The sequence below is a fragment of the Salmo salar genome, chromosome ssa09, assembly GCF_905237065.1.
Source record: "Salmo salar chromosome ssa09, Ssal_v3.1, whole genome shotgun sequence".
Taxonomy (NCBI): domain Eukaryota; kingdom Metazoa; phylum Chordata; class Actinopteri; order Salmoniformes; family Salmonidae; genus Salmo; species Salmo salar.
In genome coordinates, this window is record NC_059450.1 from 59,836,950 (window position 1) to 59,859,730 (window position 22,781).

Sequence of the window (22,781 nt, forward strand, 5' to 3'; positions counted from 1 at the left end):
CTGGAACACACTGTCATACGTCGATCCAGAGCATTCCAAACATGCTCAATGGGTGACATATTTGGTGAGTATGCAGGCCATGCAAGATCTGGGACATTTCGTCAGCTTCCAGGAATTGTGTACAGATCCTTGCAATATCATGCTGAAACATGAGGTGGCGGATGAATGGCACGACAATGGGCTTCAGAATCTCGTCAGGGTCTCTCTGTGCATTCAAATTGACATAGATAAAAATGCAATTGTGTTCGTTGTGTGTAGCTCATGCCTGCCCATACCATAACCCCACTGCCACTATGGGGCACTCTGTTCACAGCGTTGACAACAGCAAAACGCTTGCCCGCACAACGCCATACACGGGGTCTGTCATCTGCCCAGTGCAGTGGCCATCGAAGGTGAGAATTTTGCCCACTGAAGTCAGTTACGATGCCGAACTGCAGTCAGGTCAAGACCCTGGTGAGGATGACGAGCACGCAGGTGAGCTTCTCTGAGACAGTTTCTGACAGTTCACGCAGAACTTCTTCAGTTGTGCAAACCCACAAACATCAGCTGTCCAGGTGACAATCCCGCAGGAGCCGGATGTGGAGGTCCTGGGCTGGCTTTGTTACACATGGTCTGCAGTTGTGAGGCCGGTTGGACGTACTGCCAAATTCTCTAAAACTATGTTGTAGCCACTTATGGTAGAGAAATTAACATTCAATTTGCTGGCAACAGCTCTGGTGGACAATTCTGCAGTCAGCATGCCAATTGCACACTCCGTCAAACTTGAGGAATCTGTGGCCTTGTGTTGTGTTACAAAACTGCACATTTACAGTGGCCTTTTATTGTCCCCAGCACAAGGTGCACCTGTGTAATGATCATGATGTCTAATCATCTTCTTGATATGCCACACCAGTCAGGTGGATGGATAATCTTGGCAAAGGTGAAATGCTCACTACAGGGATGTAAACAAATGTATCATCTTTGACCTTCTGTTACTTTCTCACTCATCATTATTCACGATTCATTCAGGATTATATGTAATCACGGTACAGTAGCATCCACATTAATGTAGAAGTGTTTAGAAAAATATATTCTTATTTACAATAAAAGTTACTCCAAAATGACACAATACATTATTTACCTGACAAAATGACTACCGACCCATAGCAATCACGTCTGTAGCCATGAAGTGCTTTGAAAGGCTGGTCATGGCTCACGTCAACACCATTATCCCAGAAACCCTAGACCCACTCCAATTTGCATACCACCCTAACAGATCCACAGATGATGCAATCTCTATTGCACTCCACACTGCCCTTTCCCACCTGGACAAAAGGAACACATATGTGAGATTGCTATTCATTGACTACAACTCAGCGTTCAACACCATAGTGCCCTCAAAGCTCATCACTAAGGTAAGGACCCTGGGACTAAACATCTCCCTCTGCAACTGGATCCTGGACTTTCTGACGGGCCGCCCCCAGGTGGGTAGGTAACAACACATCAGCCACGCTGATCCTCAATATAGGCGCCACTCAGGGGTGCGTGCTCAGTCCCCTCCTGTACTCCCTTTTCACTCATGACTGCACGGCCAGGCACGACTCCAACACCACAATTAAGTTTGCTGATGACAACAGTGGTAGGCCTGATCACCGACAACGATGAGACAGCCTATAGGGAGGTCAGAGACCTGGCCGTGTGGTGCCAGGACAACCTCTCCCTCAACGTGATCAAGACAAAAGAGATGATTGTGGACTACAGGAAAAGGAGGACCGAGCACGACCCCATTCTCATCAACGGGGCTGTAGTGGAGCAGGTTGGAAGCTCCTCGCCATCCCCCCAAAAAACTCTTATTATCTATTCAGTCACTTTAATAACTATACTTATATGTACAGTTGAAGTCGGAAGTTTACATACACTTATGTTGGAGTCATTAAAACTTGTTTTTCAACCACTCCACAAATTTATTGTTAACAAACTATAGTTTGGGCAAGTTGGTTAGGACATCTGCTTTGTGCATGACATAAGTCATTTTTCCAACAATTGTTTACAGACAGATTATTTCAGTTATAATTCACTGTATCACAATTCCAGTGGGTCAGAAGTTTACATACACTAAGTTGACTGTGCCTTTAAACAGCTTGGAAAATTCCAGAAAAACGATGACATGGTTTTAGAAGCTTCTGATAGGCTAATTGACATAATGAGTCAATTGGAGGTGTACCTGTGGATGTATTTCAGGGCCTACCTTCAAACTCAGTGCCTCTTTGTTTTACATCATGGGAAAATCAAAAGAAATCAGCCATGACCTCAGAAAGAAAATTGTAGTCCTCCACAAGTCTGGTTCATCCTTGGGAGCAATTTCCAAACGCCTGAAGGTACCACGCTCATCTGTACAAACAATAGTACACAAGTATAAACACCATGGGACCACGCAGCCGTCCTACCACTCAGGAAGGAGACGCGTTCTGTCTCCTAGAGATGAACGTACTTTGGTGCGAAAAGTGCAATTCAATCCCAGAACAACAGCAAAAGGACCTTGTGAAGATGCTGGAGGAAACAGGTACAAAAGTATCATTATCCACGGTAAAACGAGTCCTATAATCGACATAACCTGAAAGGCCGCTCAGCAAGGAAGAAGTCACTGCTCCAAAATTGCCATAGAAAAGCCAGACTACGGTTCGCAACTGCACATGGGGACAAAGATCATACTTTTTGGAGAAATGTCCTCTGGTCTGATGAAACAAAAATAGAACTGTTTGGCCATAATGACCATGTTTGGAGGAAAAGGGGGGAGGCTTGCAAGCCGAAGAACACTATCCCAACCGTGAAGCACGAGGGTGGCAGCATCATGTTGTGGGGGTGCCTTGCTGCAGGAGGGACTGGTGCACTTCACAAAATAGATGGCGTCATGAGGAAGGAAAATGATGTGGATATATTGAAGCAACATATCAAGACATCAGTCAGGAAGTTAAAGCTTGGTCGCAAATGGGTCTTCCAAATGGACAATGACCCCAAGCATACTTCCAAAGTTGTGGCAAAATGGCTTAAGGACAAAGTCAAGGTATTGGAGTGGCCATCACAAAACCCTGACCTCAATCCTATAGAACATTTGTGGACAGAACTGAAAAAGTGTGTGCGAGCAAGGAGGCCTATAAACCTGACTCAGTTACACCAGCTCTGCCAGGAGGAATGGGCCAAAATTCACCCAACTTATTGTGGGAAGCTTGTGGAAGGCTACCCGAAACGTTTGACCCAAGTTAAACAATTTCAAGGCAATGCTACCAAATACTAACTGAGTGTAAACGTCTGACCCACTGGGAATGTGATGAAAGAAATAAAAGCTGAAATAAGTAATTCTATCTACTATTACTCTGACATTTCACATTCTTAAAATAAAGTGGTGATCCTCACTGACCTAAGACAGGGAATTTTTACGAGGATTAAATGTCAGGAATTGTGAAAAACTGAGTTTAAATGTATTTGGCTAAGGGGTATGCAAACTTCTGACTTCTTCAACTGTACATATTATCTCAATTACCTCGACTAACCGGTACCCCTGCACATTGACTCTGTACCAGTACCCCCCTGTATATAGTCTCGCTATTGTTATTTTACTGCTGCTCTTTAACTACTTGTTACTTTTACTTCTTATTCATATTTTTTAAATTGCATTGTTGGTTAGGGGCTTGTAAGTAAGCATTTCACTGTCGTATTCGGCGCATGTGACTAATAACATTATTTGATTCTATTGGGAACAAAATAATCTGAAACACCACCAAAACGAACTGCAAAGGCATCCAACATGTTTGTAGAGTCACAAGCTTGATGTAGTCATTGCTTGCTGGGAATATGGGACTGAATACTAAACTTTTGACTACTTTATTTATATGAATTCAATATTTTTTGTATTACTTTCTCTGAGCAATTGTATTAGTATAAAATCATTTCCCAATTTTTCTTGCATACAATGTAGCTCAATATTTGAATTATTTATTTTATGCAGCCATTATTGCTCATCTTTATCAAGGCCAAGGGTGTCAATAATTTCAGACCCCACTGTACCTTCTCAAAAGGCAAATACCATATCATCTCATGATGAGAGGGAGGGAAGTGCGCGAGCTCCAGTGTGTCCTGCGTTAGCCTCACTAACACCAGCAGTAAGGGGGTTGCAACACTTCCTGTTTCCCACCAGGAAGTAGGTAGTGTTAGTTGGGTTGGCTAACAGAGTCACAAGTCATCCTTTCATTGACCTGTCCCTGGCTGGGGGAACTTCAGCCACTCCAGGCAGAGCTTCTAGAGCCAGAAGGTCACAATGCTCTGTTTACACACATTCCTCAGTTCCCAAAGACTTGGAATGATATAGCTAACCAATGAGGGTTAGAGTGAGGACGTAGATTAGGCTAGGTTGACGACTGATCTTCACTGATGTTCACTGTCTCAATGTGAATGTCTGTAGGGAGCACTCTTGCCCAAGGGCAAAATCGAAAATGAAAAATTGCAAATGATGTGATGATTGAGGTCCATTTGATATCCATATTAACAGTAGTCCAGAATAGTACCTCAAGGCACATACAAGTGTCGTATCAATGTTTGAGGAGACTGAGATAGAGGCAGCCTGACTCACCTATTTCTGGAATCAGACTCTAGTGAAGAGGTTTATTATTCCCAGATGAGTTTAGGGGAATGTTTGTTTATATTCTCAATGGAATGTGTTACAACATCACCATCTTGTGGTTGTATAGAGACACTAAACCAGCCGTATTATGGCTATGACAGCATAGGGGCAGCAGGGTAGCCTAGTGGTTAGAGCGTCCCCGAGCTGACAAGGTACAAATCTGTCGTTCTGCCCCTGAACAAGGCAGTTAACCCACTGTTCCTAGGCTGTCATTGGAAATAAGAATTTGTTCTTCACTGACTTACCAAGGTAAATAAAGGTGAAAAACATTTTGTTGCAATACATCATACAAGTGACGTGGCAAGTAGCCTTGTCGTTTTTGAATTTTGTTGGTCTAAACACTATTCTGTGTAGATCAATACAAATTACCAATTTGTGTCAACTGTATAACAAATGCTATGTGAACAGCAATACAAAAACAGAATAAGAATAACTTAATTTCACTGCTCTTGGAAACACCAAATGTACCAGGACATTATCAAGGGCAAAGTTAAACAAACAGTGCTGAACTGACCTTTGTGTGTGGTTATATCTCTGGGTCTCTGTGTGTGCGCGCATAGGTGCCTGAGCGACGAAGAAAACACCTGAGCGACGGAGAAAACACAAGCAGCTGCATCACCACTTTCAAAATAGGGATGCAAACATATGTTTGATGCGGGCCTATAGGCCTATTTATTTGGCAAGACAGCTGTGCATGGCTTCAGCTCACTGTAGTAGGCAGTTTTTTTGTTGTTATTTGCCTTCGCCTTTATTGTGTTTGTTTACTGTTAATGAAACTAGCCTAAATATAGATCGTGTCATGCCTTTATCGATCTGATATTTTATTTCTAGGCCTATAGTAGCCCTACAGCTGTTTTGTTCTGTTCATATTCATTTGTTCGCATTCGTAGTTGTGTCAGTATTCTAAGCCAAACTGTAATTCAGTACTTTTGTTTTGCATGCATAACTAGGCAATTACTTTCTGCATTCAGTTTGAATTATTTTGTTAAGACATCTGTCTGTACAACATCTGCATTCACATAGGCTGTTTGTAATAAGTGAATTACCCTATATACCTTGTAGCCTATATTCATTGTCAAGTAGGCCTTGCTTCAGTGTGTAGGGCGCAGTCCATCGTGCGGATAGAGTGCAGCGGAGATGGGCTCCATATCTCGCACCTTACCTACCACTTCAAAAGCACTCAGTGGTCTCGGAGTCTCTGCATTTTAACTTTGTTAATTGCGGTAGTGTGATATAACTCCCCTAGCTACACATTGAGATAGCCAGCCTGACAGCTTAGTGGAGTCTGCCACTAGCAGTCAGTGTAGTCAGCTCAGCTATCCCCATTGATCCGTGTCTGTGCCTCAATCTAGGTTGGGCAAAACTAAACATGGCAGTGTTCGCCTTACCAATCTCACTGAAATAAAGACCTCCTCCATTGCTGTCATTATTGAAAGAGATTGTGATATCTCACATCTCAAAATAGGGCTACTTAATGTTAGATCCCTCACTTCCAAGGCAGTTATAGTCAATGAAGTAATCACTGATTATAATCTTGATGTGATTGGCATGACTGAAACATGGCTTAAGCCTGATGAATTTACTGTGTTAAATGAGGTCTCTCCTCCTGGTTACACTAGTGACCATATCCCCGCGCATCCCGCGGAGGTGTTGCTAACATTTATGATAGCAAATTTCAATTTACAAAAAACCGACTGCGTTTTCGTCTTTTGAGCTTCTAGTCATGAAATCTATGCAGGTTACTCAATCCCTTTTTATAGCTACGGTTTACAGGCCTCCTGAGCCGTATACAGCGTTCCTCACCGAGTTCCCTGAATTCCTATCGGATCTTGTAGTCATTCTAATTTTTGGTGACTTTAATATTCACATGGAAAAGTCCACAGACCCACTCTAAAAGGCTTTTGGAGCCATCATCGACTCAGTGGGTTTTGTCCAACATGTCTCTGGACTCACTGCCACAGTCATACTCTGGACCTAGTTTTGTCCCGTGGAATAAATCTTGTGGCTCTTAATGTTTTCCTCATAATCCTGGACAATCGGACCACCATTTTATTACATTTGCAATCGCAACAAATAATCTGCTCAGACCCCAACCAAGGATCATCAAAAGCCATGCTATAAATTCTCGGACAACCCAAAGATTCCGAGATGCCCTTCCAGACTCCACCTACCCAAGGACGTCAGAGTACAAAAATCAGTTATCCATCTAACTGAGGAACTCAATTTAACCTTGCGTAATACCCTAGATGCAATCGCACCCCTAAAAACAAAAAACATTTGTCATAAGGAACTAGCTCCCTGGTATACAGAAAATACCTGAGCCCTGAAGCAAGCTTCCAGAAAATTGGAACGGAAATGGCGCTACACCAAACAGGAAGTCTTCCGACTAGCTTGGAAAGACAGTACTGTACAGTATCGAAGAGCCCTCACTGCTACTCGATTGTCCTACTTTTCCAACTTAATTGAAGAAAATAAGAACAATCCAAAATGTATTTTTGATACTGTCGCAAAGCTAACTAAAAAGAAGCATTCCCCAAGAGAAGATGGCTTTCACTTCAGCAGTGATAAATTCATGAACGAAGAGATCATGATCATTAGAAAGCAAATTACGGAATCCTCTTTAAATCTGAGTATTTCTATAAAGCTCAGTTGTCCTGAGTCTGCACAACACTGCCAGGACCTAGGATCAAAGGAGACACTCAAATTTTTTAATCCTATATCTCTTGACACATTGATGAAAATAGTCATGGCCTCTAAATGTTCAAGCTGCATACTGGACCCTATTCCAACTAAACTACTGAAAGAGCTGCTTCCTGTACTTGGCCCTCCTATGTTGAACATAATAAACGGCTCCCTATCCACCGGATGTGTACCAAACTCACTAAAAGTGGCAGTAATGAAGCCTGTCTTGAAAAAGCCAACCCTTGGCCCAGATTTTTTTGAAAAAATGTTAATCATCGGCCTATATTGAATCTCCCATTCCTCTCAAAACATTTTGAAAAAGCTGTTGCGCAGCAACTCACTGCCTTCCTGAAGACAAACAATGTATACAAAATGCTTCAGTCTGGTTTTAGACCCCATCATAGTACTGAGACTATACCTGTGAAGGTGGTAAATGACCTTTTAATGGCATCAGACCGAGACTCTGCATCTGTCCTCGTGCTCCTAGACCTTAGTGCTGCTTTTGATACCATCGATCACCACATTCTTTTGGAGAGATTGGAAACTCAAATTGGTCTACACGGACAGGTTCTGCCTGGTTTAGATCTTATCTGTTGGAAAGATATCAGTTTGTCTCTGTAGATGGTTTGTCCTCTTGACAAATCAACTGTAAATTTCGGTGTTCTTCAAGGCTCTGTTTTAGGACCACTATTGTTTTCACTATATATTTTACCTCTTGGTGATGTCATTCGGAAACATAATGTTAACTTTCACTGCTATGCGGACGACACACAGCTGTACATTTCGATGAAACATGGTGAAGCCCCAAAATTGCCCTCCCTGGAAGCCTGTGTTTCAGACATAAGGAAGTGGAAGGTGGCAAATGTCTACTTTTAAACTCGGACAAAACAGAGATGCTAGTTCTAGGTCCCAAGAAACAAAGAGATCTTCTGTTGAATCTGATAATTAATCTTGATGGTTGTACAGTCGTCTCAAATCAAACTGAAGGACCTCGGCGTTACTCTGGACCCAGATCTCTCTTTTGACGAACATATCAAGACTGTTTCAAGGACAGCTTTTTTCCATCTACGTAACATTGCAAAAATCAGAAACTTTCTGTCCAAAAATGATGCAGAAAAATGAATCCATGCTTTTGTCAATTCTAGATTAGACTACAGCAATGCTCTACTTTCCGGCTACCCGGATAAAGCACTAAATAAACTTCAGTTAGCGCTAAATACGGCTGCTAGAATCTTGACTAGAACCAAACATTTGTATCATATTACTCCAGTGCTAGCCTCTCCACACTGGGTTCCTGTTAAGGCTAGGGCTGATTTCAAGGTTTTACTGCTAACCTACAAAGCATTACATGGGCTTGCTCCTACCCATCTTTTCGATTTGGTCCTGCCGTACAGACCTACACGTACGCTACAGTCACAGGCCTCCTTACTGTTCCTTAGCAAACAGCTGGAGGCTTTCTCCAATAGAGCTACATTTTTATGGAATGGTCTGCCTATCCATGTGAGAGACGCAGACTCGGTCTCGACCATTCAATCTTTATTGAAGACTCATCTCTTCAGTAGGTCCTATGATTGAGTGTAGTCTGGCCCAGGAGTGTGAAGGTGAATGGAAAGGCACTGGAGCAACGATCCGCCCTTGCTGTCTCTGCCCGGCCGGTTCTCCTCTCTCCACTGGGATTCTCTGCCTCAAAACCTATTACGGGGGCTGAGTCACTGGCTAACTGGTGCTCTTCCATACCGTCCCTAGGAGGGGTGCGTCACTTGAGTGGCTTGAGTCACTGACGTGATCAACCTGTCTGGGTTGGCGCCCCCCTCGGGTTCGTGCCGTGGGGGAGATTTTCATGGGCTGTACTCGGCCTTGTTTCAGGATAATAAGTTGGTGGTTGAAGATAGTGGTGTGGGGGCTAGCTTTGGCAAAGTGGGTGGGGATATAGCCTGCCTGTTTGGCCCTGTCTGGGGGGTTTCGTCGGACGGAGCCACAGTGTCTCCCGACCCCTCCAGTCTCAGCCTCCAGTATTTATGCTGCAATAGTTTGTGTCGGGGGGCTAGGGTCAGTCTGTTGTATCTGGAGTATTTCTGTGTGAATTTAAGTCTCTTGCTCTCAGGACCTGATTCCCTGGGACTGTGCCTCAGGACTACCTGGCCTGATGACTCCTGCTGTCCCTGTCCACCTGCTCGTGCTGCTGCTCCAGTTTCAACTGTTCTGCCTGTGGCTATGGAACCCTGACCTGTCCACCGGACCTGCTACCTTGTCCCAGACCTGCTGTTTTCAACTCTCTAGAGACTGCAGGTGCGGTAGAGATACTCTGAATGATCGGCTATGAAAAGACAACTGACATTTACTCCTGATGTGCTGACCTGTTGCACCCTCTACAACCACTGTTATTATTATCTGACCCTACTGGTCATCTATGAACATATGTTATAATCTCCACCCCTCATAGCCTAGATCCTCTCTAGGTTTCTTCCTAGGTTCCGGCCTTTCTAGGGAGTTTTTCCTTGCCACCGTGCTTCTACACCTGCATTTCTTGCTGTTTGGGGTTTTAGGCTGGGTTTCTGTCCAGCACTTTGTGACATCGGCTGATGTAAGAAGGGCTTTATAAATACATTTGATTGATATAAGCAGAATTAAATATAATTCAAATGCAAGAACCCACCAAAATTGTTCCCCCTCACCGATTTCAACTGCCCCCTTAGTCACTTTATCCTGGCACAGGGTTCTGACCAAATTAGTCATTTCTACCCTCTTTGCATCAAATATGCATGCTGCTGAGACAAGTTCAATTTTAAACATTCATGGTGACAGTACTTCAAACAACAGCATGAAAAAAAAGTCAAGGGGGTCTCTACTGTACCTACCTTTTCCAGTTCTCTGGGAATGCGCATGCATGTGTACACTCGCTCTCTGCGCTCGGTGTATTTTGCTTCATTGTGCTCCAGGAAGTAGCCCCGGGTCAGCTCAGCACACATGAAGCGAGCCAGCGACGGATCTGGAATAACATTATGACAACACTTAGCGCTGTGTTACAACAGGGCTATTGTCGCTCCAGTTTGCATTACCGTATTTTGGTAAGACAGCTGGGTGTACGCATGGTTATCAACATAATGGCCAAAATACACCGTACCAGTCAAAAGTTTAGACACACCTACTCATTCAAGGGTTTTTCCTTTATTTTTACTATTTTCTACATTGTAGCATAATAGTGAAGACATCAAAACTATGAAATAACACATATGGAATCATGTAGTAACCAAAATATATTTTATATTCTTCAAAAGTAGCCACCCTTTGCCTTGATGACAGCTTTGTAATCTTGGCCTTTCTCAACCAGCTTCACCTGGAATGCTATTCCAACAAACTTGAAGGAGTTCTCACATATGCTGAGCACTTGTTGGCTGCTTTTCCTTCACTCTGCAGTCCAACTCATCCCAAACCATCTCAATTGGTTGAGGTCGGGTGATTGTGGAGGCCAGGTCATCTGATGCAGCACTCCATCAATCTCTTTCTTGGTCAAATAGCCCTTACACAGCCTGGAGGTGTGTTTTAAATCATTGTCCTGTTGGAAAAATAAATGATAGTCCCACTATGCAAAAACCAGATGGGATGGCGTATCGCTGCAGAATGCTGTGGTAGCCATGCTGGTTAAGTGTGCCTTCAATTCTAAATAAATCAGTGTCACCAGAAAAGGACCCCCACACTATCACACCTCCTCCTCCGTGCTTCATGGTGGGAACCACACATGCGGAGATCATCCAATCACATACTCTGTGTTTGACAAAGACATGGAGGTTGGAACCAAAAATCTCAAATTTGGACACATCAGACCAAAGGACAGATTCCCACTGGTCTAATGTCCATTGCTCGTGTTTCTTGGCCCATGCAAGTCTCTTCTTCTTATTCGTGTCCTTTAGTAGTGGTTTATTGGATTCACGCAGTCTCGTCTGAACAGTTGATGTTGAGATGTGTCTGTTACTTGAACTCTGTGAAGCATTTATTTGGGCTGCAATTTCTGAGACTGGTAACTCGAATGAACTTATCCTCTGCAGCAGAGGTAACTCTGGGTCTTCCTTTCCTGTAGCGGTCCTCATGAGAGCCAGTTTCATCATAGCGCTAGATGGTTTTTGCGACTGCGCTTAAAATAAACTTTCAAAGTTCTGATTGACTGACCTTCATGTCTTAAAGTAATGATGGACTGTCTTTTCTCTTTGCTTATTTTAGCGGTTCTTGCCATAATATGGACTTGGTCTTTTACTAAATTGGTCTATCTTTTGTATACCACCCCTACCTTGTCACAACACAACTGATTGGCTCAAACGCATTAAGGAAATACATTCCACAAATTAACTTAACAAGGCACACCTGTTAATTGAAATGCATTCCAGGTGACTACCTCAAGAAGCTGGTTGAGAGAATGCCAAGAGTGTGCAAAGCTGACATCAAGGCAAATGGTGGCTACTTTGAAGAATCTCAAATAAATTTTGATTTGTTTAACACTTTTTTGCTTACTACATGATTTCATATGTTATTTCATAGTTTTGATGTCTTCACTAGTATTCTACAATGCGGAAAATAGTAAAAATAAAGATTAATCCTGGAATGAGTAGGAGTGTCCAAAGTTGACTGGTACTGTATGTGTGCCAACTGTGGGAAGCTCGACACAGAAAACAAAATATGTCCTAAAAAATAAGCATAATGTAGCCAAATCAGTATTCATATAAGAACAGAGCCAACTGAATTAAAATGCCACTTTATCCCTAATGCTTATCTAATATACTTGCTAAGTCTTTCGGTATGAGGAAAACTGAGCAACAGTGGCATTATCATTAATTACCATTCCACTTAGGAAGTTATGAAGTAAAGTACACAACCTACTGGTATGCTGCACTTTTAAATAACAGCATAATTTAAAAATAATTCGAGACAGTGTAAAAATATTTCAAGACAGTGTACGCTCATTTTGGGGTAAAATCCTCAGCGCCTTTGAACAGTTTTGAATTATTGCTAAATTATGCTGTTATATATCAGTATCTCACAAAAGTGAGTACACCCCTCACATTTTTGTAAATATTTGAGTATATCTTTTCATGTGACAACACCAAAGAAATGACACTTTGCTACAATGTAGTGAGTGTACAGCTTGTATAACAGTGTAAATTTGCTGTCCCCTCAAAATAACTCAACACACAGCCATTAATGTCTAAACCTCTGGCAACAAAAGTGAGTACACCCCTAAGTGAAAATGTCCAAATTGGGCCCAATTAGACATTTTCCCTCCCCGGTGTCATGTGACTCGTTAGTTACAAGGTCTCAGGTGTGAATGGGGAGCAGGTGTGTTAAATTAGGTGTCATCACTCTCACACTCCCTCATACTGACTGGTCACTGGAAGTTCAACATGGCACCTCATGGCAAAGAACTCTCTGAGGATCTGAAAAAAAGAATTGTTGCTCTACATAAAGATGGCCTGGGCTATAAGAAGATTGCCAAGACCCTGAAACTGAGCTGCAGCACGGTGGCCAAGACCATACAGCGGTTTAACAGGACAGGTTCCACTCAGAACAGGTCTCGCCATGGTCGACCAAAGAAGTTGAGAGCACGTGCTCAGCGTCATATCCAGAGGTTGTCTTTGGGAAATAGACGTATGAGTGCTGCCAGCATTGCTGCAGAGGTTGAAGGGGTGGGGGTCAGCCTGTCAGTGCTCAGACCATACGCCGCACACTGCATCAAATTGGTCTGCATGGCTGTCGTCCCAGAAGGAAGCCTCTTCTAAAGATGATGCACAAGAAAGCCTGCAAACAGTTTGCTGAAGACAAGCAGACTAAGGACATGGATTACTGGAACCATGTCCTGTGGTCTGATGAGACCAATATAAACTTATTTGGTTCAGATGGTGTCAAGCATGTGTGGCGGCAACCAGGTGAGGAGTACAAAGACAAGTGTGTCTTGCCTACAGTCAAGCATGGTGGTGGGAGTGTCATGGTCTGGGGCTGCATGAGTGCTGATGGCACTGGGGAGCTACATTTCATTGATGGAACCATGATTGCCAACATGTACTGTGACATACTGATGCAGAGCATGATCCCCTCCCTTCGGAGACTGGGCCGCTGGGCAGTATTCCAACATGATAACGACCCCAAACACACCTCCAAGACGACCACTGCCTTGCTAAAGAATCTGAGGGTAAAGGTGATGGACTGGCCAAGCATGTCTCCAGACCTAAACCCTATTGAGCATCTGTGAGGCATCCTCAAATGGAAGGTGGAGGAGTGCAAGGTCTCTAACATCCACCAGCTCCGTGATGTCGTCATGGAGGAGTGGAAGAGGACTCCAGTGGCAACCTGTGAAGCTCTGGTGAACTCCATGCCCAAGAGGGTTAAGGCAGTGCTGGAAAATGATGTTGGCCACACAAAATATTGACACTTTGGGCCCAATTTGGACATTTTCACTTAGGGGTGTACTCACTTTTGTTGCCAGCGATTTAGACAGTAATGGCTGTGTGTTGTGTTATTGAGGGGACAGCAAATTTACACTGTTATACACGCTGTACACACTACTTTACATTGTAGCAAAGTGTCATTTCTTCAGTGTTGTCACATGAAAAGATATACTCATTAACAAAAATGTGAGGGGTGTACTCACTTTTGTGAGATACTGCGTGTATGTATATGACAGGTTCTCACAATTTCCAACAGGAATAACTGTCTATTTTGACTGATAGTGCGATGATGACCTGATTTCACTACTTTTTGTAACAGCTCGGCGTACTAGTTACAGTACTGTATGCATACAAATTAGGCGCTCTCGGCCCATAAGCTAGAGCAGAAGGCAGCAAGCTAGACGTGTCATCTTCTTTGACACAAATTGGCATGACGGGCAACGTTAGCATTAACATTAAAACTGTGCTAAGCAAATAGCGTAGCTAACTAATGTTACTGTAGTTCACTACACTGTCATTGATCCCAACATCAGTGACTGTTGCCCCTCCACGTAGGCTGGACGTCTCTTGCCTTGGCTAGGTGCGGTTCGTCACGTGTACGCGAATTACCGGGAATTAAAACATTCGAGGAATTAGTCGACACATTTAAAATATTTGTAATGATCAGTTAGTTAGAATATATTATCACATGCTACTAATACAAAAGGTGAGAGACTTACTGAAAGCTAAGTATTTTTTTTCTATTTTTTTTTTTACAAACGAACAACTCTGAAGACAACACGGTTAAAACTGACAGCTCGAAAAGCCAATGACATGCTTTGGTTGGTTGTGCGTTCAGTCCGGACAGCCCCAATGACTGTGGGCCAGCCCAAAGATAGCTCAATAATAGAAAAATTGTATTTTACAATGATTTTCATGCGATCGTCAGCTTCCAAGGCATTATTTCTAGACATATAGAGAGGTCGGTTTATCAGATAAAATGATCGTTAAAGACATCGTTTAAACCTGCGCGCGTGCCAGGGAAACCCACCTGAGTTGTCACGTTCACGTTGCTCCCGTCTGACAGCATTTATATCGTAAAAGCCCAATGTTTCCGCCAGATCTGGATTTTTACCGATTTCCCCCGACCTTGGTATATCATCCCATGGCCGTTTCTCCTTCTTTTTGTCCTTATTTTCGGTTTCTTTTTCATCTGACGGCACAGTCCCCAGCAAGTCCGCCATCTTCAATTTGCAGCCGTGTTGATAGCAACGTTCATTGACCAACCATAGAGATAGATAGAGGACTCAACTTTATACACGTGCCTTTAAAGAGTTTCTGACAACATGGGCAGCGCCTTTGAGGCTACCGCCCATATTGATCCCCGCCAAATTGGCGAGTTGACTACTTTGACTACTTTAAAATGATGGAAGCCCTCAATGGCGCTGCCAATGCAACAATAGCCCTTTGGCCACTAGAGGCCTCTATCATTCTCTATGGGACCTACACAACTGTCATCACATTGTCGCCAAAGAGTTGATACTTAAAATAAATAAACATACACTACATACACTGCTCGTCGAATATCTCATTCCAAAATCATGGGCATTAATATGGAGTTAGTCCCCCCTTTGCTGGTATAACAGCCTCCACTCTTCTGGGAAGGCTTCCCACTAGATGTTGGAAAATTGATGCAGGGACTTACTTCCATTCAGCCACAAGAGCATTAGTGAGGTTGGGCGAATAGGCCTGGCTCATAGTCGGCATAGTGGCGTTCCAATTCACCCCAAAGGTGTTCAGTGGAGTTAAGGTCAGTGCTCTGTGCAGGCCAGTCAAGTTCTTCCACACCGATCTCAACAAACCATTTCTCTATGGACCTCGCTTTGTGCACGGGGGCATTGTCATGCTGAAACAGGAAAGGGCCTTCCCCAAACGGTTGCCACAACGTTTGAAGCACAGAATCGTCTAGAATGTGATTGTATGCTATAGCGTTAAGATTTCCCTTCACTGGAACTAAGGAACTAGTTCACTGGAACTATTTCATGAAGCCCCCGACGAGTGTTGCTTCCAGAGGAAAAAGTCGGTAGTGAGTGTTGCAAACGAGGACAGACGATTTTTACACGCTACGCACTTCAGCACTTGGCGGTCCCGTTCTGTGTGCTTGTTTAGCCTACCATTTCGCGGCTGAGCCGTTGTTGCTTCTAGACGCTTTCACTTCACAATATCAGCACTTACAGTTGCCCGGGGCAAATCTAGCAGGGCAGAAATTTGACTTCTTGGAAAGGTGGCATCCTATGACGGTGCCATGTTGAAAGTCACGAGCTCTTCAGTAAGACCATTCTGCTGCTGTTTATCTATGGAGATTGCATGGCTGTGTGCTCGATTTTATACACTTGTCATCAACGGGTGTGGCTGAAATAGCCGAATCCACTAATTTGAAGGGTGTATCAATATTGATCAAACAAACAATATCAACACCGATTGTTGACACAACAATCCACCACAGATATGTACACAAGGTATGGGATTTGTATTTCATCTGACATCAATTAAATGTCTTGCCTTAGCCAAAAGACTTTTGCAAAGAAATAAGGTGATAATTTCAATCAAATGTCAATTAATTTCATTCCAATATCCCATCAATGGGAATAATAATAATGTGAATAATACATCAAATATTTGGATGTAATTCATCTAATTGGATATTCAGATGTCCTTTCAATACCGCAAGATGATGTCAAAGATCCATCCAAATATTTCACACTTGATATCCTGCTGCTGCTTCCCTGCCTTTAGTAGCCTGAATGATTCATTGCTGACTAAAATCCTGTTCAAAGAGAAACAATTGGATCTATACATCTTAAATGCGCAATTCGTCTATTGATGAACCAGTTGACCCCTTGACCCTAAATAACGCATCATATTGATCAAGAAACTAAGAAGTGGTGGCTGACATTAGCCAATTTGTCATATTGGGAATACATAAGCACACAGCACAGTTATGCTGTAGTAACAGCATTTCAAATTGGCTACCTATTGCTAGACAAGAGGACAGACAAACTAGAATAAAGGTATAGGAAAACAGATTGAGAAACAGACATGCAAGAGCAGTTAATCCACAGTAATCCATACACAATGTCTGCAATAACCCAATCGGACCCATCTGTAAGCACAGTTTATTGGCACACATAATGGCAAAGCATATATACCAGACATCAGATATGACACAAAACATCTCTGCGATATAATGTACAAATTGTGCAGAGTTCTAATAATACCAGGTTCAAACAACTTCAGAAATGTGTTAGCTTCCTTACAAATGCACAAATAAATACACAAAAGATCTTATAATAAAGACATCCACAGTTGTCTTCTTGCCATTTTGAAACAAAATCCAACATGAGGAGAGGAATTCAAGGAAGAATAGTAAATTAAAGAACAACTGGTAACACAAAAACGGGTTTTCAAACTGCAATTCTGTAGGGCCTTGAGTATACTGTTTTTTCTGGATTTGCGACTAATAATGAATGTATTTAGAACATTTTCAAATGTTAACAATTTTAAACATTTCTAAAACATTATAGTTTAATATCTGATCTGTGCACTAATTCATTGACTGGATATAAACATGTCAAAATGATCAATGAGCTTCTGATAGCTGCAAAAATCTGTCGGACAGACAACAGAATCCGAAAGGCCCCATAGAAATGTGAAACTAATGCAAATAAAAAAAGATAGTGCGAAACAGCTGCCATGTACAAAATGGTTTCAAAATGGTGGCTAATCTTAAATGAATAAAGTTGTATGTCACACCTCTATTTGCAGAGCTACAAACCTTGTAACAGTATTCCCATATGGATGAACCCCCCCCCACAAAAATGGCTGACCGACTCAAAAAGGTACATATATGAAACAAAAAAAGTTAAATCATGCAGGAAAAAGCTTTAAAGGCCCATTGCAGTCAAACGAGATGTGCCTGTGTTTTATATATATTTTCACACTATGAGGTTGGAATAATACTGTGAAATTGAGAATATTATGATGATGCCCTTTTAGTGTAAAAGCTGTTAGAAAGGAGGAATTGCTTTTTGCTAAGAAGCTAATTTTGTTTCTTTTTGAGATTTTAATTAAAAACAATCACAATGTGGTACTTAATTGTTACCCAGAAATGATTTGATATTGAGATGAAAATGACTGCATTAGAACTTTAATATCAGTTTGGAATAGGTCAGTCATTAAAGGGAAAGAACAAAGACAAATTCCAAAATAAGAAAAAAAACATTAATGCATTGATGTATGTCAGCAAAGTTGACATACTGATTGGCAACGTACAAATCTGATTGCAAAGTATTTTGGGGAGAAGCAAAAGAACACCAATAGACTACAAACACGATCGAACAGGTTTGCATGAAATAACAATCGGCGACGACTGCTGTAATTTTGGAAAGGAAATCCTGGAACACGAGTATCCCACTTGAAGCTGTCCATAGTGCTGAAACAGAGTCACTCTCCTTTTAATTGGAAATCGGAAAAAACAACAACAACGTAAACAAACCAACAGCCAAATTAATTTCCAATAAAGATGCAAATGCTCAAGACGACGTCGTCTCGGCCGTCGTGGATGCAGTTTGGTGGCTGAGTAAAACCTTGCCGGTTCGTTCTCATTGAGGCTGATGCTCTTAAAAGAGACATTTTGTTTTAGATGTTATGTTTTGACTTCTACTGTCAACTGTCCCAGAGGGGTCGCAACCTGCAGATCAAAGGTCAAAAGGGAAACAACCACAGAATCCCACTACAGTTAAAGCTCAAGGACTGAGAATGTGTCCATGAAGGAGAATTCAGATGAAGACACTGGCCTTGTGTCATTCCCAGAGCAATCCCAACTTCCCTAACACTGGGAATTCCCACCAAATCCAAACAAAGGAATTCTAGGAAAAATGGAAAAAAGAGAACCTAGTATTGTTTTATGTCATCATTGCAATGCATACAACCTGTATGCATTTAGATGGAAAAGTAGTCTTTATCGTATGGATATTGCTGTGCAATGTCAGTCAGTTCTCTGTCTCAGTCTCTCTTCAGGATGTTACAGTGAAGTCGGAGAAGAATTGTTCTGGTATTTGGTGGAGATGATTGACCATGATGAGTGATAGTGACACCGTTGACCATGACGTGGAAACATTTGCCAACGGGGTTAAATTCAGTATGATTTGAGGTTTTGGAGGGCGCTGCCCTACTGGGCCAAATAGGTACAGTTTTTTAAATAGATATTTTCCCTCTGTGTTTTACTGTGAGGGCAACATGGTCTCATTAGAATATGTCCAAAATAGTGACATTTAACCACTGGAGTTAAATGTCACCCAATTGTACATATGAGAGTTGGGGCACTGACTGTGCTCTTGGTATCCTTGGTCTCTGTGTGTTTTACTGTGACGACTGCGGCGCTGTGCTCTCGGCCTTGCTGTCCTGGTTGTTGGGCGGCTTGCTGCCCCACGGGCTGTTATTGCCGAGCGCCGGCGAGCCGTTGAAGTCATCCTCGTCATCCAATCCGTTGGTGGCATCATACTGCGTGTTCTCCAGACGAGTGATTAGACGCTCGTCCTCGTCCCCGAACTCCCCGCCCATCAGGGTGGGCTCGCCCACCACCATTACGTCCTGGAAGACAAATGAGAGAGGTCAAAGGTTAATGTCAGGTTAAAGGTCAGACATTTTAAAATACACATTGTTGCATGTGTGAGACGTATGGAATTCTGAGAGATGATATGTGATATATATAATTTATTATATATTGATTATACTATATTGACCATATATACACTTTATGGTGTGATCTGCATGTTATACTAACTCTAAATCTTTGTCACAAATCATGTCGATAACTACATGAAATGTACAGGCAACTGCCAAAATAAATGAAACACCAACATAAAGTGTCTTAATAGGGCTTTGGGCCACCACGAGCCAGAACAGCTTAACTGCACCTTGGCATAGATTCTACAAGTGTCTGGAACTCTAAATCAAAACAAATGTTATTGGTCACATATACATGGTTAGCAGATTTTAACGCGAGTGTAGCGAAATACCTGTGCTACTAGTTCTGACAGTGCAGTAATATCTAACAAGTAATCTAACAATTCCCCAACAACTACCTAATACACACAAATCTAAAGGGGTGAATGAGAATATGTACATATAAGTATATGGATGAGCGATGGCCGAGCGGCATTGGTAAGGTGCAATAGATGGTATAAAATACAGAAGTCGGAAGTTTACATACACTTTAGCCAAATACATTTAAATTCAGTTTTTCACAATTCCTGACATTTAATCCCTGTAACAATTCCCTGTTTTAGGACAGTTAGGATCACCACTTTATTTTAAGAATGTGAAATGTCAGAATAATAGTAGAGAGAATTATTTATTTCAGCTTTTATTTCTTTCATCACATTCCCAGTGGGTCAGAAGTTTACATACACTCAATTAGTATTTGGTAGCATTGCCTTTAAATTGTTTAACTTGGGTCAAACGTTTAGGGTAGCCTTCCAAAACCTTCCTACTATAAGTTGGGTGAATTTTGGCCCATTCCTCCTGACAGAGCTTGTGTAACTGAGTCAAGTTTATAGGCCTCCTTGCTCGCACATGCTTTTTCAGTTCTGACCACAGATTTTCTATAGGATTGAGGTCAGGGCTTTGTGATGGCCACTCCAATACCTTGACTTTGTTGTCCTTAAGCCATTTTGCCACATCTTTGGAAGTATGCTTGGGGTCATTGTCCATTTGGAAGACCCATTTGTGACCAAGCTTCAATTTCCTGACTGATGTCTTGAGATGTTGCTTCAATATATCCACATAATTGTCCTTCCCCATGATGCCATCTATTTTGTGAAGTGCACCAGTCCCTCCTGCAGCAAAGCACCCCCACAACATGATGCTGTCACCTCCGTGCTTCACGGTTGGGATGGTGTTCTTCGGCTTGCAAGCCTCCCCCTTTTCCTCCAAACAAAACGATGGTCATTATGGCCAAACAGTTCTATTTTTGTTTCATCACACCAGAGGACATTTCTCCAAAAAGTACGATCTTTGTCCCCATGTGCAGTTGCAAACCGTAGTCTGGCTTTTTTATGGCGGTTTTGGAGCAGTGGCTTCTTCCTTGCTGAGCGTCCTTTCAGGTTATGTTGATATAGGACTCGTTTTACCGTGAATATAGATATTTTTGTACCTGTTTCCTCCAGCATCTTCACAAGGTCCTTTGCTGTTGTTCTGGGATTGATTTGCACTTTTCGCACCAAAGTACGTTCATCTCTAGGAGACAGAACGCGTCTCCATCCTGAGCAGTCTGACAGCTGCGTGGTCCCATGGTGTTTATACTTGCGTACTATTGTTTGTACAGATGAACGTGGTACCTTCAGGCGTTTGGAAATTGCTCCCAAGAATGAACCAGACTTGTGAAGGTCTACAAATTTTGGCTGATTTCTTTTGATTTTCCCGTGATGTCAAGCAAAGAGGCACTGAGTTTGAAAGTAGGCCTTGAAATATATCCACAGGTACACCTCCAATTGACTCAAATGATGTCAGTTAGCCTATCAGAAGCTACTAAAGCCATGACATAATTTTCTGGAATTTTCCAAGCTGTTTAAAGGCACAGTCAACTTTGTGTATGTAAACTTCTGACCCACTGGAATTGTGATACAGTGAATTATAAGTGAAATAATCTGTCTGTAAACAATTGTTGGAAAAATGACTTGTGTCATGCACAAAATAGATGTCCTAACTGACTTGCCAAAACTATAGTTTGTTACCAAGAAATTTGTGGAGTGGTTGAAAAATGAGTTTTAATGACTCCAACCTAAGTGTATGTAAACTTCCAACTTCAACTGTACATGTGATATGAGTAATGGAAGATATGTTAACATTATTAATGTGGCATTATTTAAAGTGCCATTGTTTAAAGTGACTAGTGATCCATTTATTAAAGTGGCCAGTTATTGAGTCTCAATGTAGGCAGCAGCCTCTCTGAGTTAGTGATTGCTGTTAAGCAGTGTGATGGCCTTGAGATAGAAAAACAATTTCTATCTCTCAGTCCCAGCTTTGATGCACCTGTACTGGCCTCGCCTTCTGGACAGTAGCGGTGTGAACAGGCTTGGGTGGTTGTTGTGGTTGTTGTCCTTGATTATCTTTTTGGCCTTCCTGTGACATCGGGTGCTATAGGTGTCATGGAGGGCAGGTAGTTTGCCCCCGGTGATGCGTTGTGCAGACCGCACCACCCTCTGGAGAGCATTGCGGTTGAGGGCAGTGTAGTTGCCGTACCAGGCCCACTACTGTTGTGTCGTCTGCAAACTTGATGATTGAGTTGGAGGCGTGCAAGGCCACGCAGTCGTTGGTGAACAGGGAGTACAGAAGAGGGCTGAGCACGCACCCTTGTGGGGCCCCAGTGTTGAGGGTCAGCAAAGTGGAGATGTTGTTTCTTACCCACACTACCTGGGGGCAGCCCGTCAGAAAGTCCAGGACCCAATTGCACATGGTGGGGTTGCGACCCAGGGCCTCCAGCTTGATGATGAGCTTGGAGGGTACTATGGTGTTGAATGCTGAGCTGTAGTCAATGAACAGCATTCTTACATAGGTATTATTTTTGTCCAGATGGGGATAGGGCAGTGTGCAGTGTGATGGCGATTGCGTCATCTGTGGACCTGTTGGGGCAGTATGCAAACTGAAGTGGGTCTAGGGTGGCCGGTAAGGTGGCGGTGATATTATCCTTGACTAGCCTCTCAAAGCACTTCATGATGACAGAAGTGAGTGCTCTTGGGTACAGGAACAATGGTGGCCATCTTGAAGCATGTGGGGACAACAGACTGGTATAGGGAGTGATTGAATATGTCCGTAAACACACCAGCCAGCATGACTGCGCATGCTCTGAGGACCTGACTAGGGATGCTGTCTGGGCCAGCAGCCTTGCGAGGGTTAACACGTTTAAATGTTTTACTCACGTCAGCCACTGAGAAGGAAAGGGGCAGTCCTTGTTCGCAAGCCACGAC

The 22,781-nt window shown here is 42.7% G+C and overlaps 2 protein-coding genes across 10 annotated transcripts in view; both read right to left on the reverse strand.

Annotated features, from left to right (window-relative positions):
- The window catches only part of LOC106611550 (transmembrane anterior posterior transformation protein 1 homolog), a 35,259-nt gene extending 19,626 nt beyond the window's left edge, over positions 1–15,633 (reverse strand). The window contains exons 1-2 of one of the 3 annotated variants that reach the window (XM_014211865.2): positions 15,458–15,633; positions 10,198–10,328 (exon numbers count right to left, since the gene is read on the reverse strand). In XM_014211865.2, coding sequence (XP_014067340.2) covers positions 10,198–10,328; positions 15,458–15,479 — 153 coding nt within the window. In that variant the 5' untranslated portion in view covers positions 15,480–15,633. Of the gene's footprint in view, positions 1–5,171; positions 5,242–10,197; positions 10,329–14,803; positions 15,292–15,457 lie in introns of those variants that run through there. The other 2 variants (XM_014211864.2, XM_014211866.2) reach the window with 2 other exon arrangements.
- A 2,021-nt stretch (positions 15,634–17,654) lies between these two features.
- LOC106611552 (LIM domain-binding protein 2) overlaps positions 17,655–22,781 on the reverse strand; it is an 84,846-nt gene continuing 79,719 nt past the window's right edge. For all 7 annotated transcript variants that reach the window (XM_014211874.2, XM_014211871.2, XM_014211875.2 and 4 more), the window contains one exon: positions 17,655–19,404. In XM_014211874.2, coding sequence (XP_014067349.1) covers positions 19,174–19,404 — 231 coding nt within the window. In that variant the 3' untranslated portion in view covers positions 17,655–19,173. The remainder of the gene's footprint in view (positions 19,405–22,781) is intronic.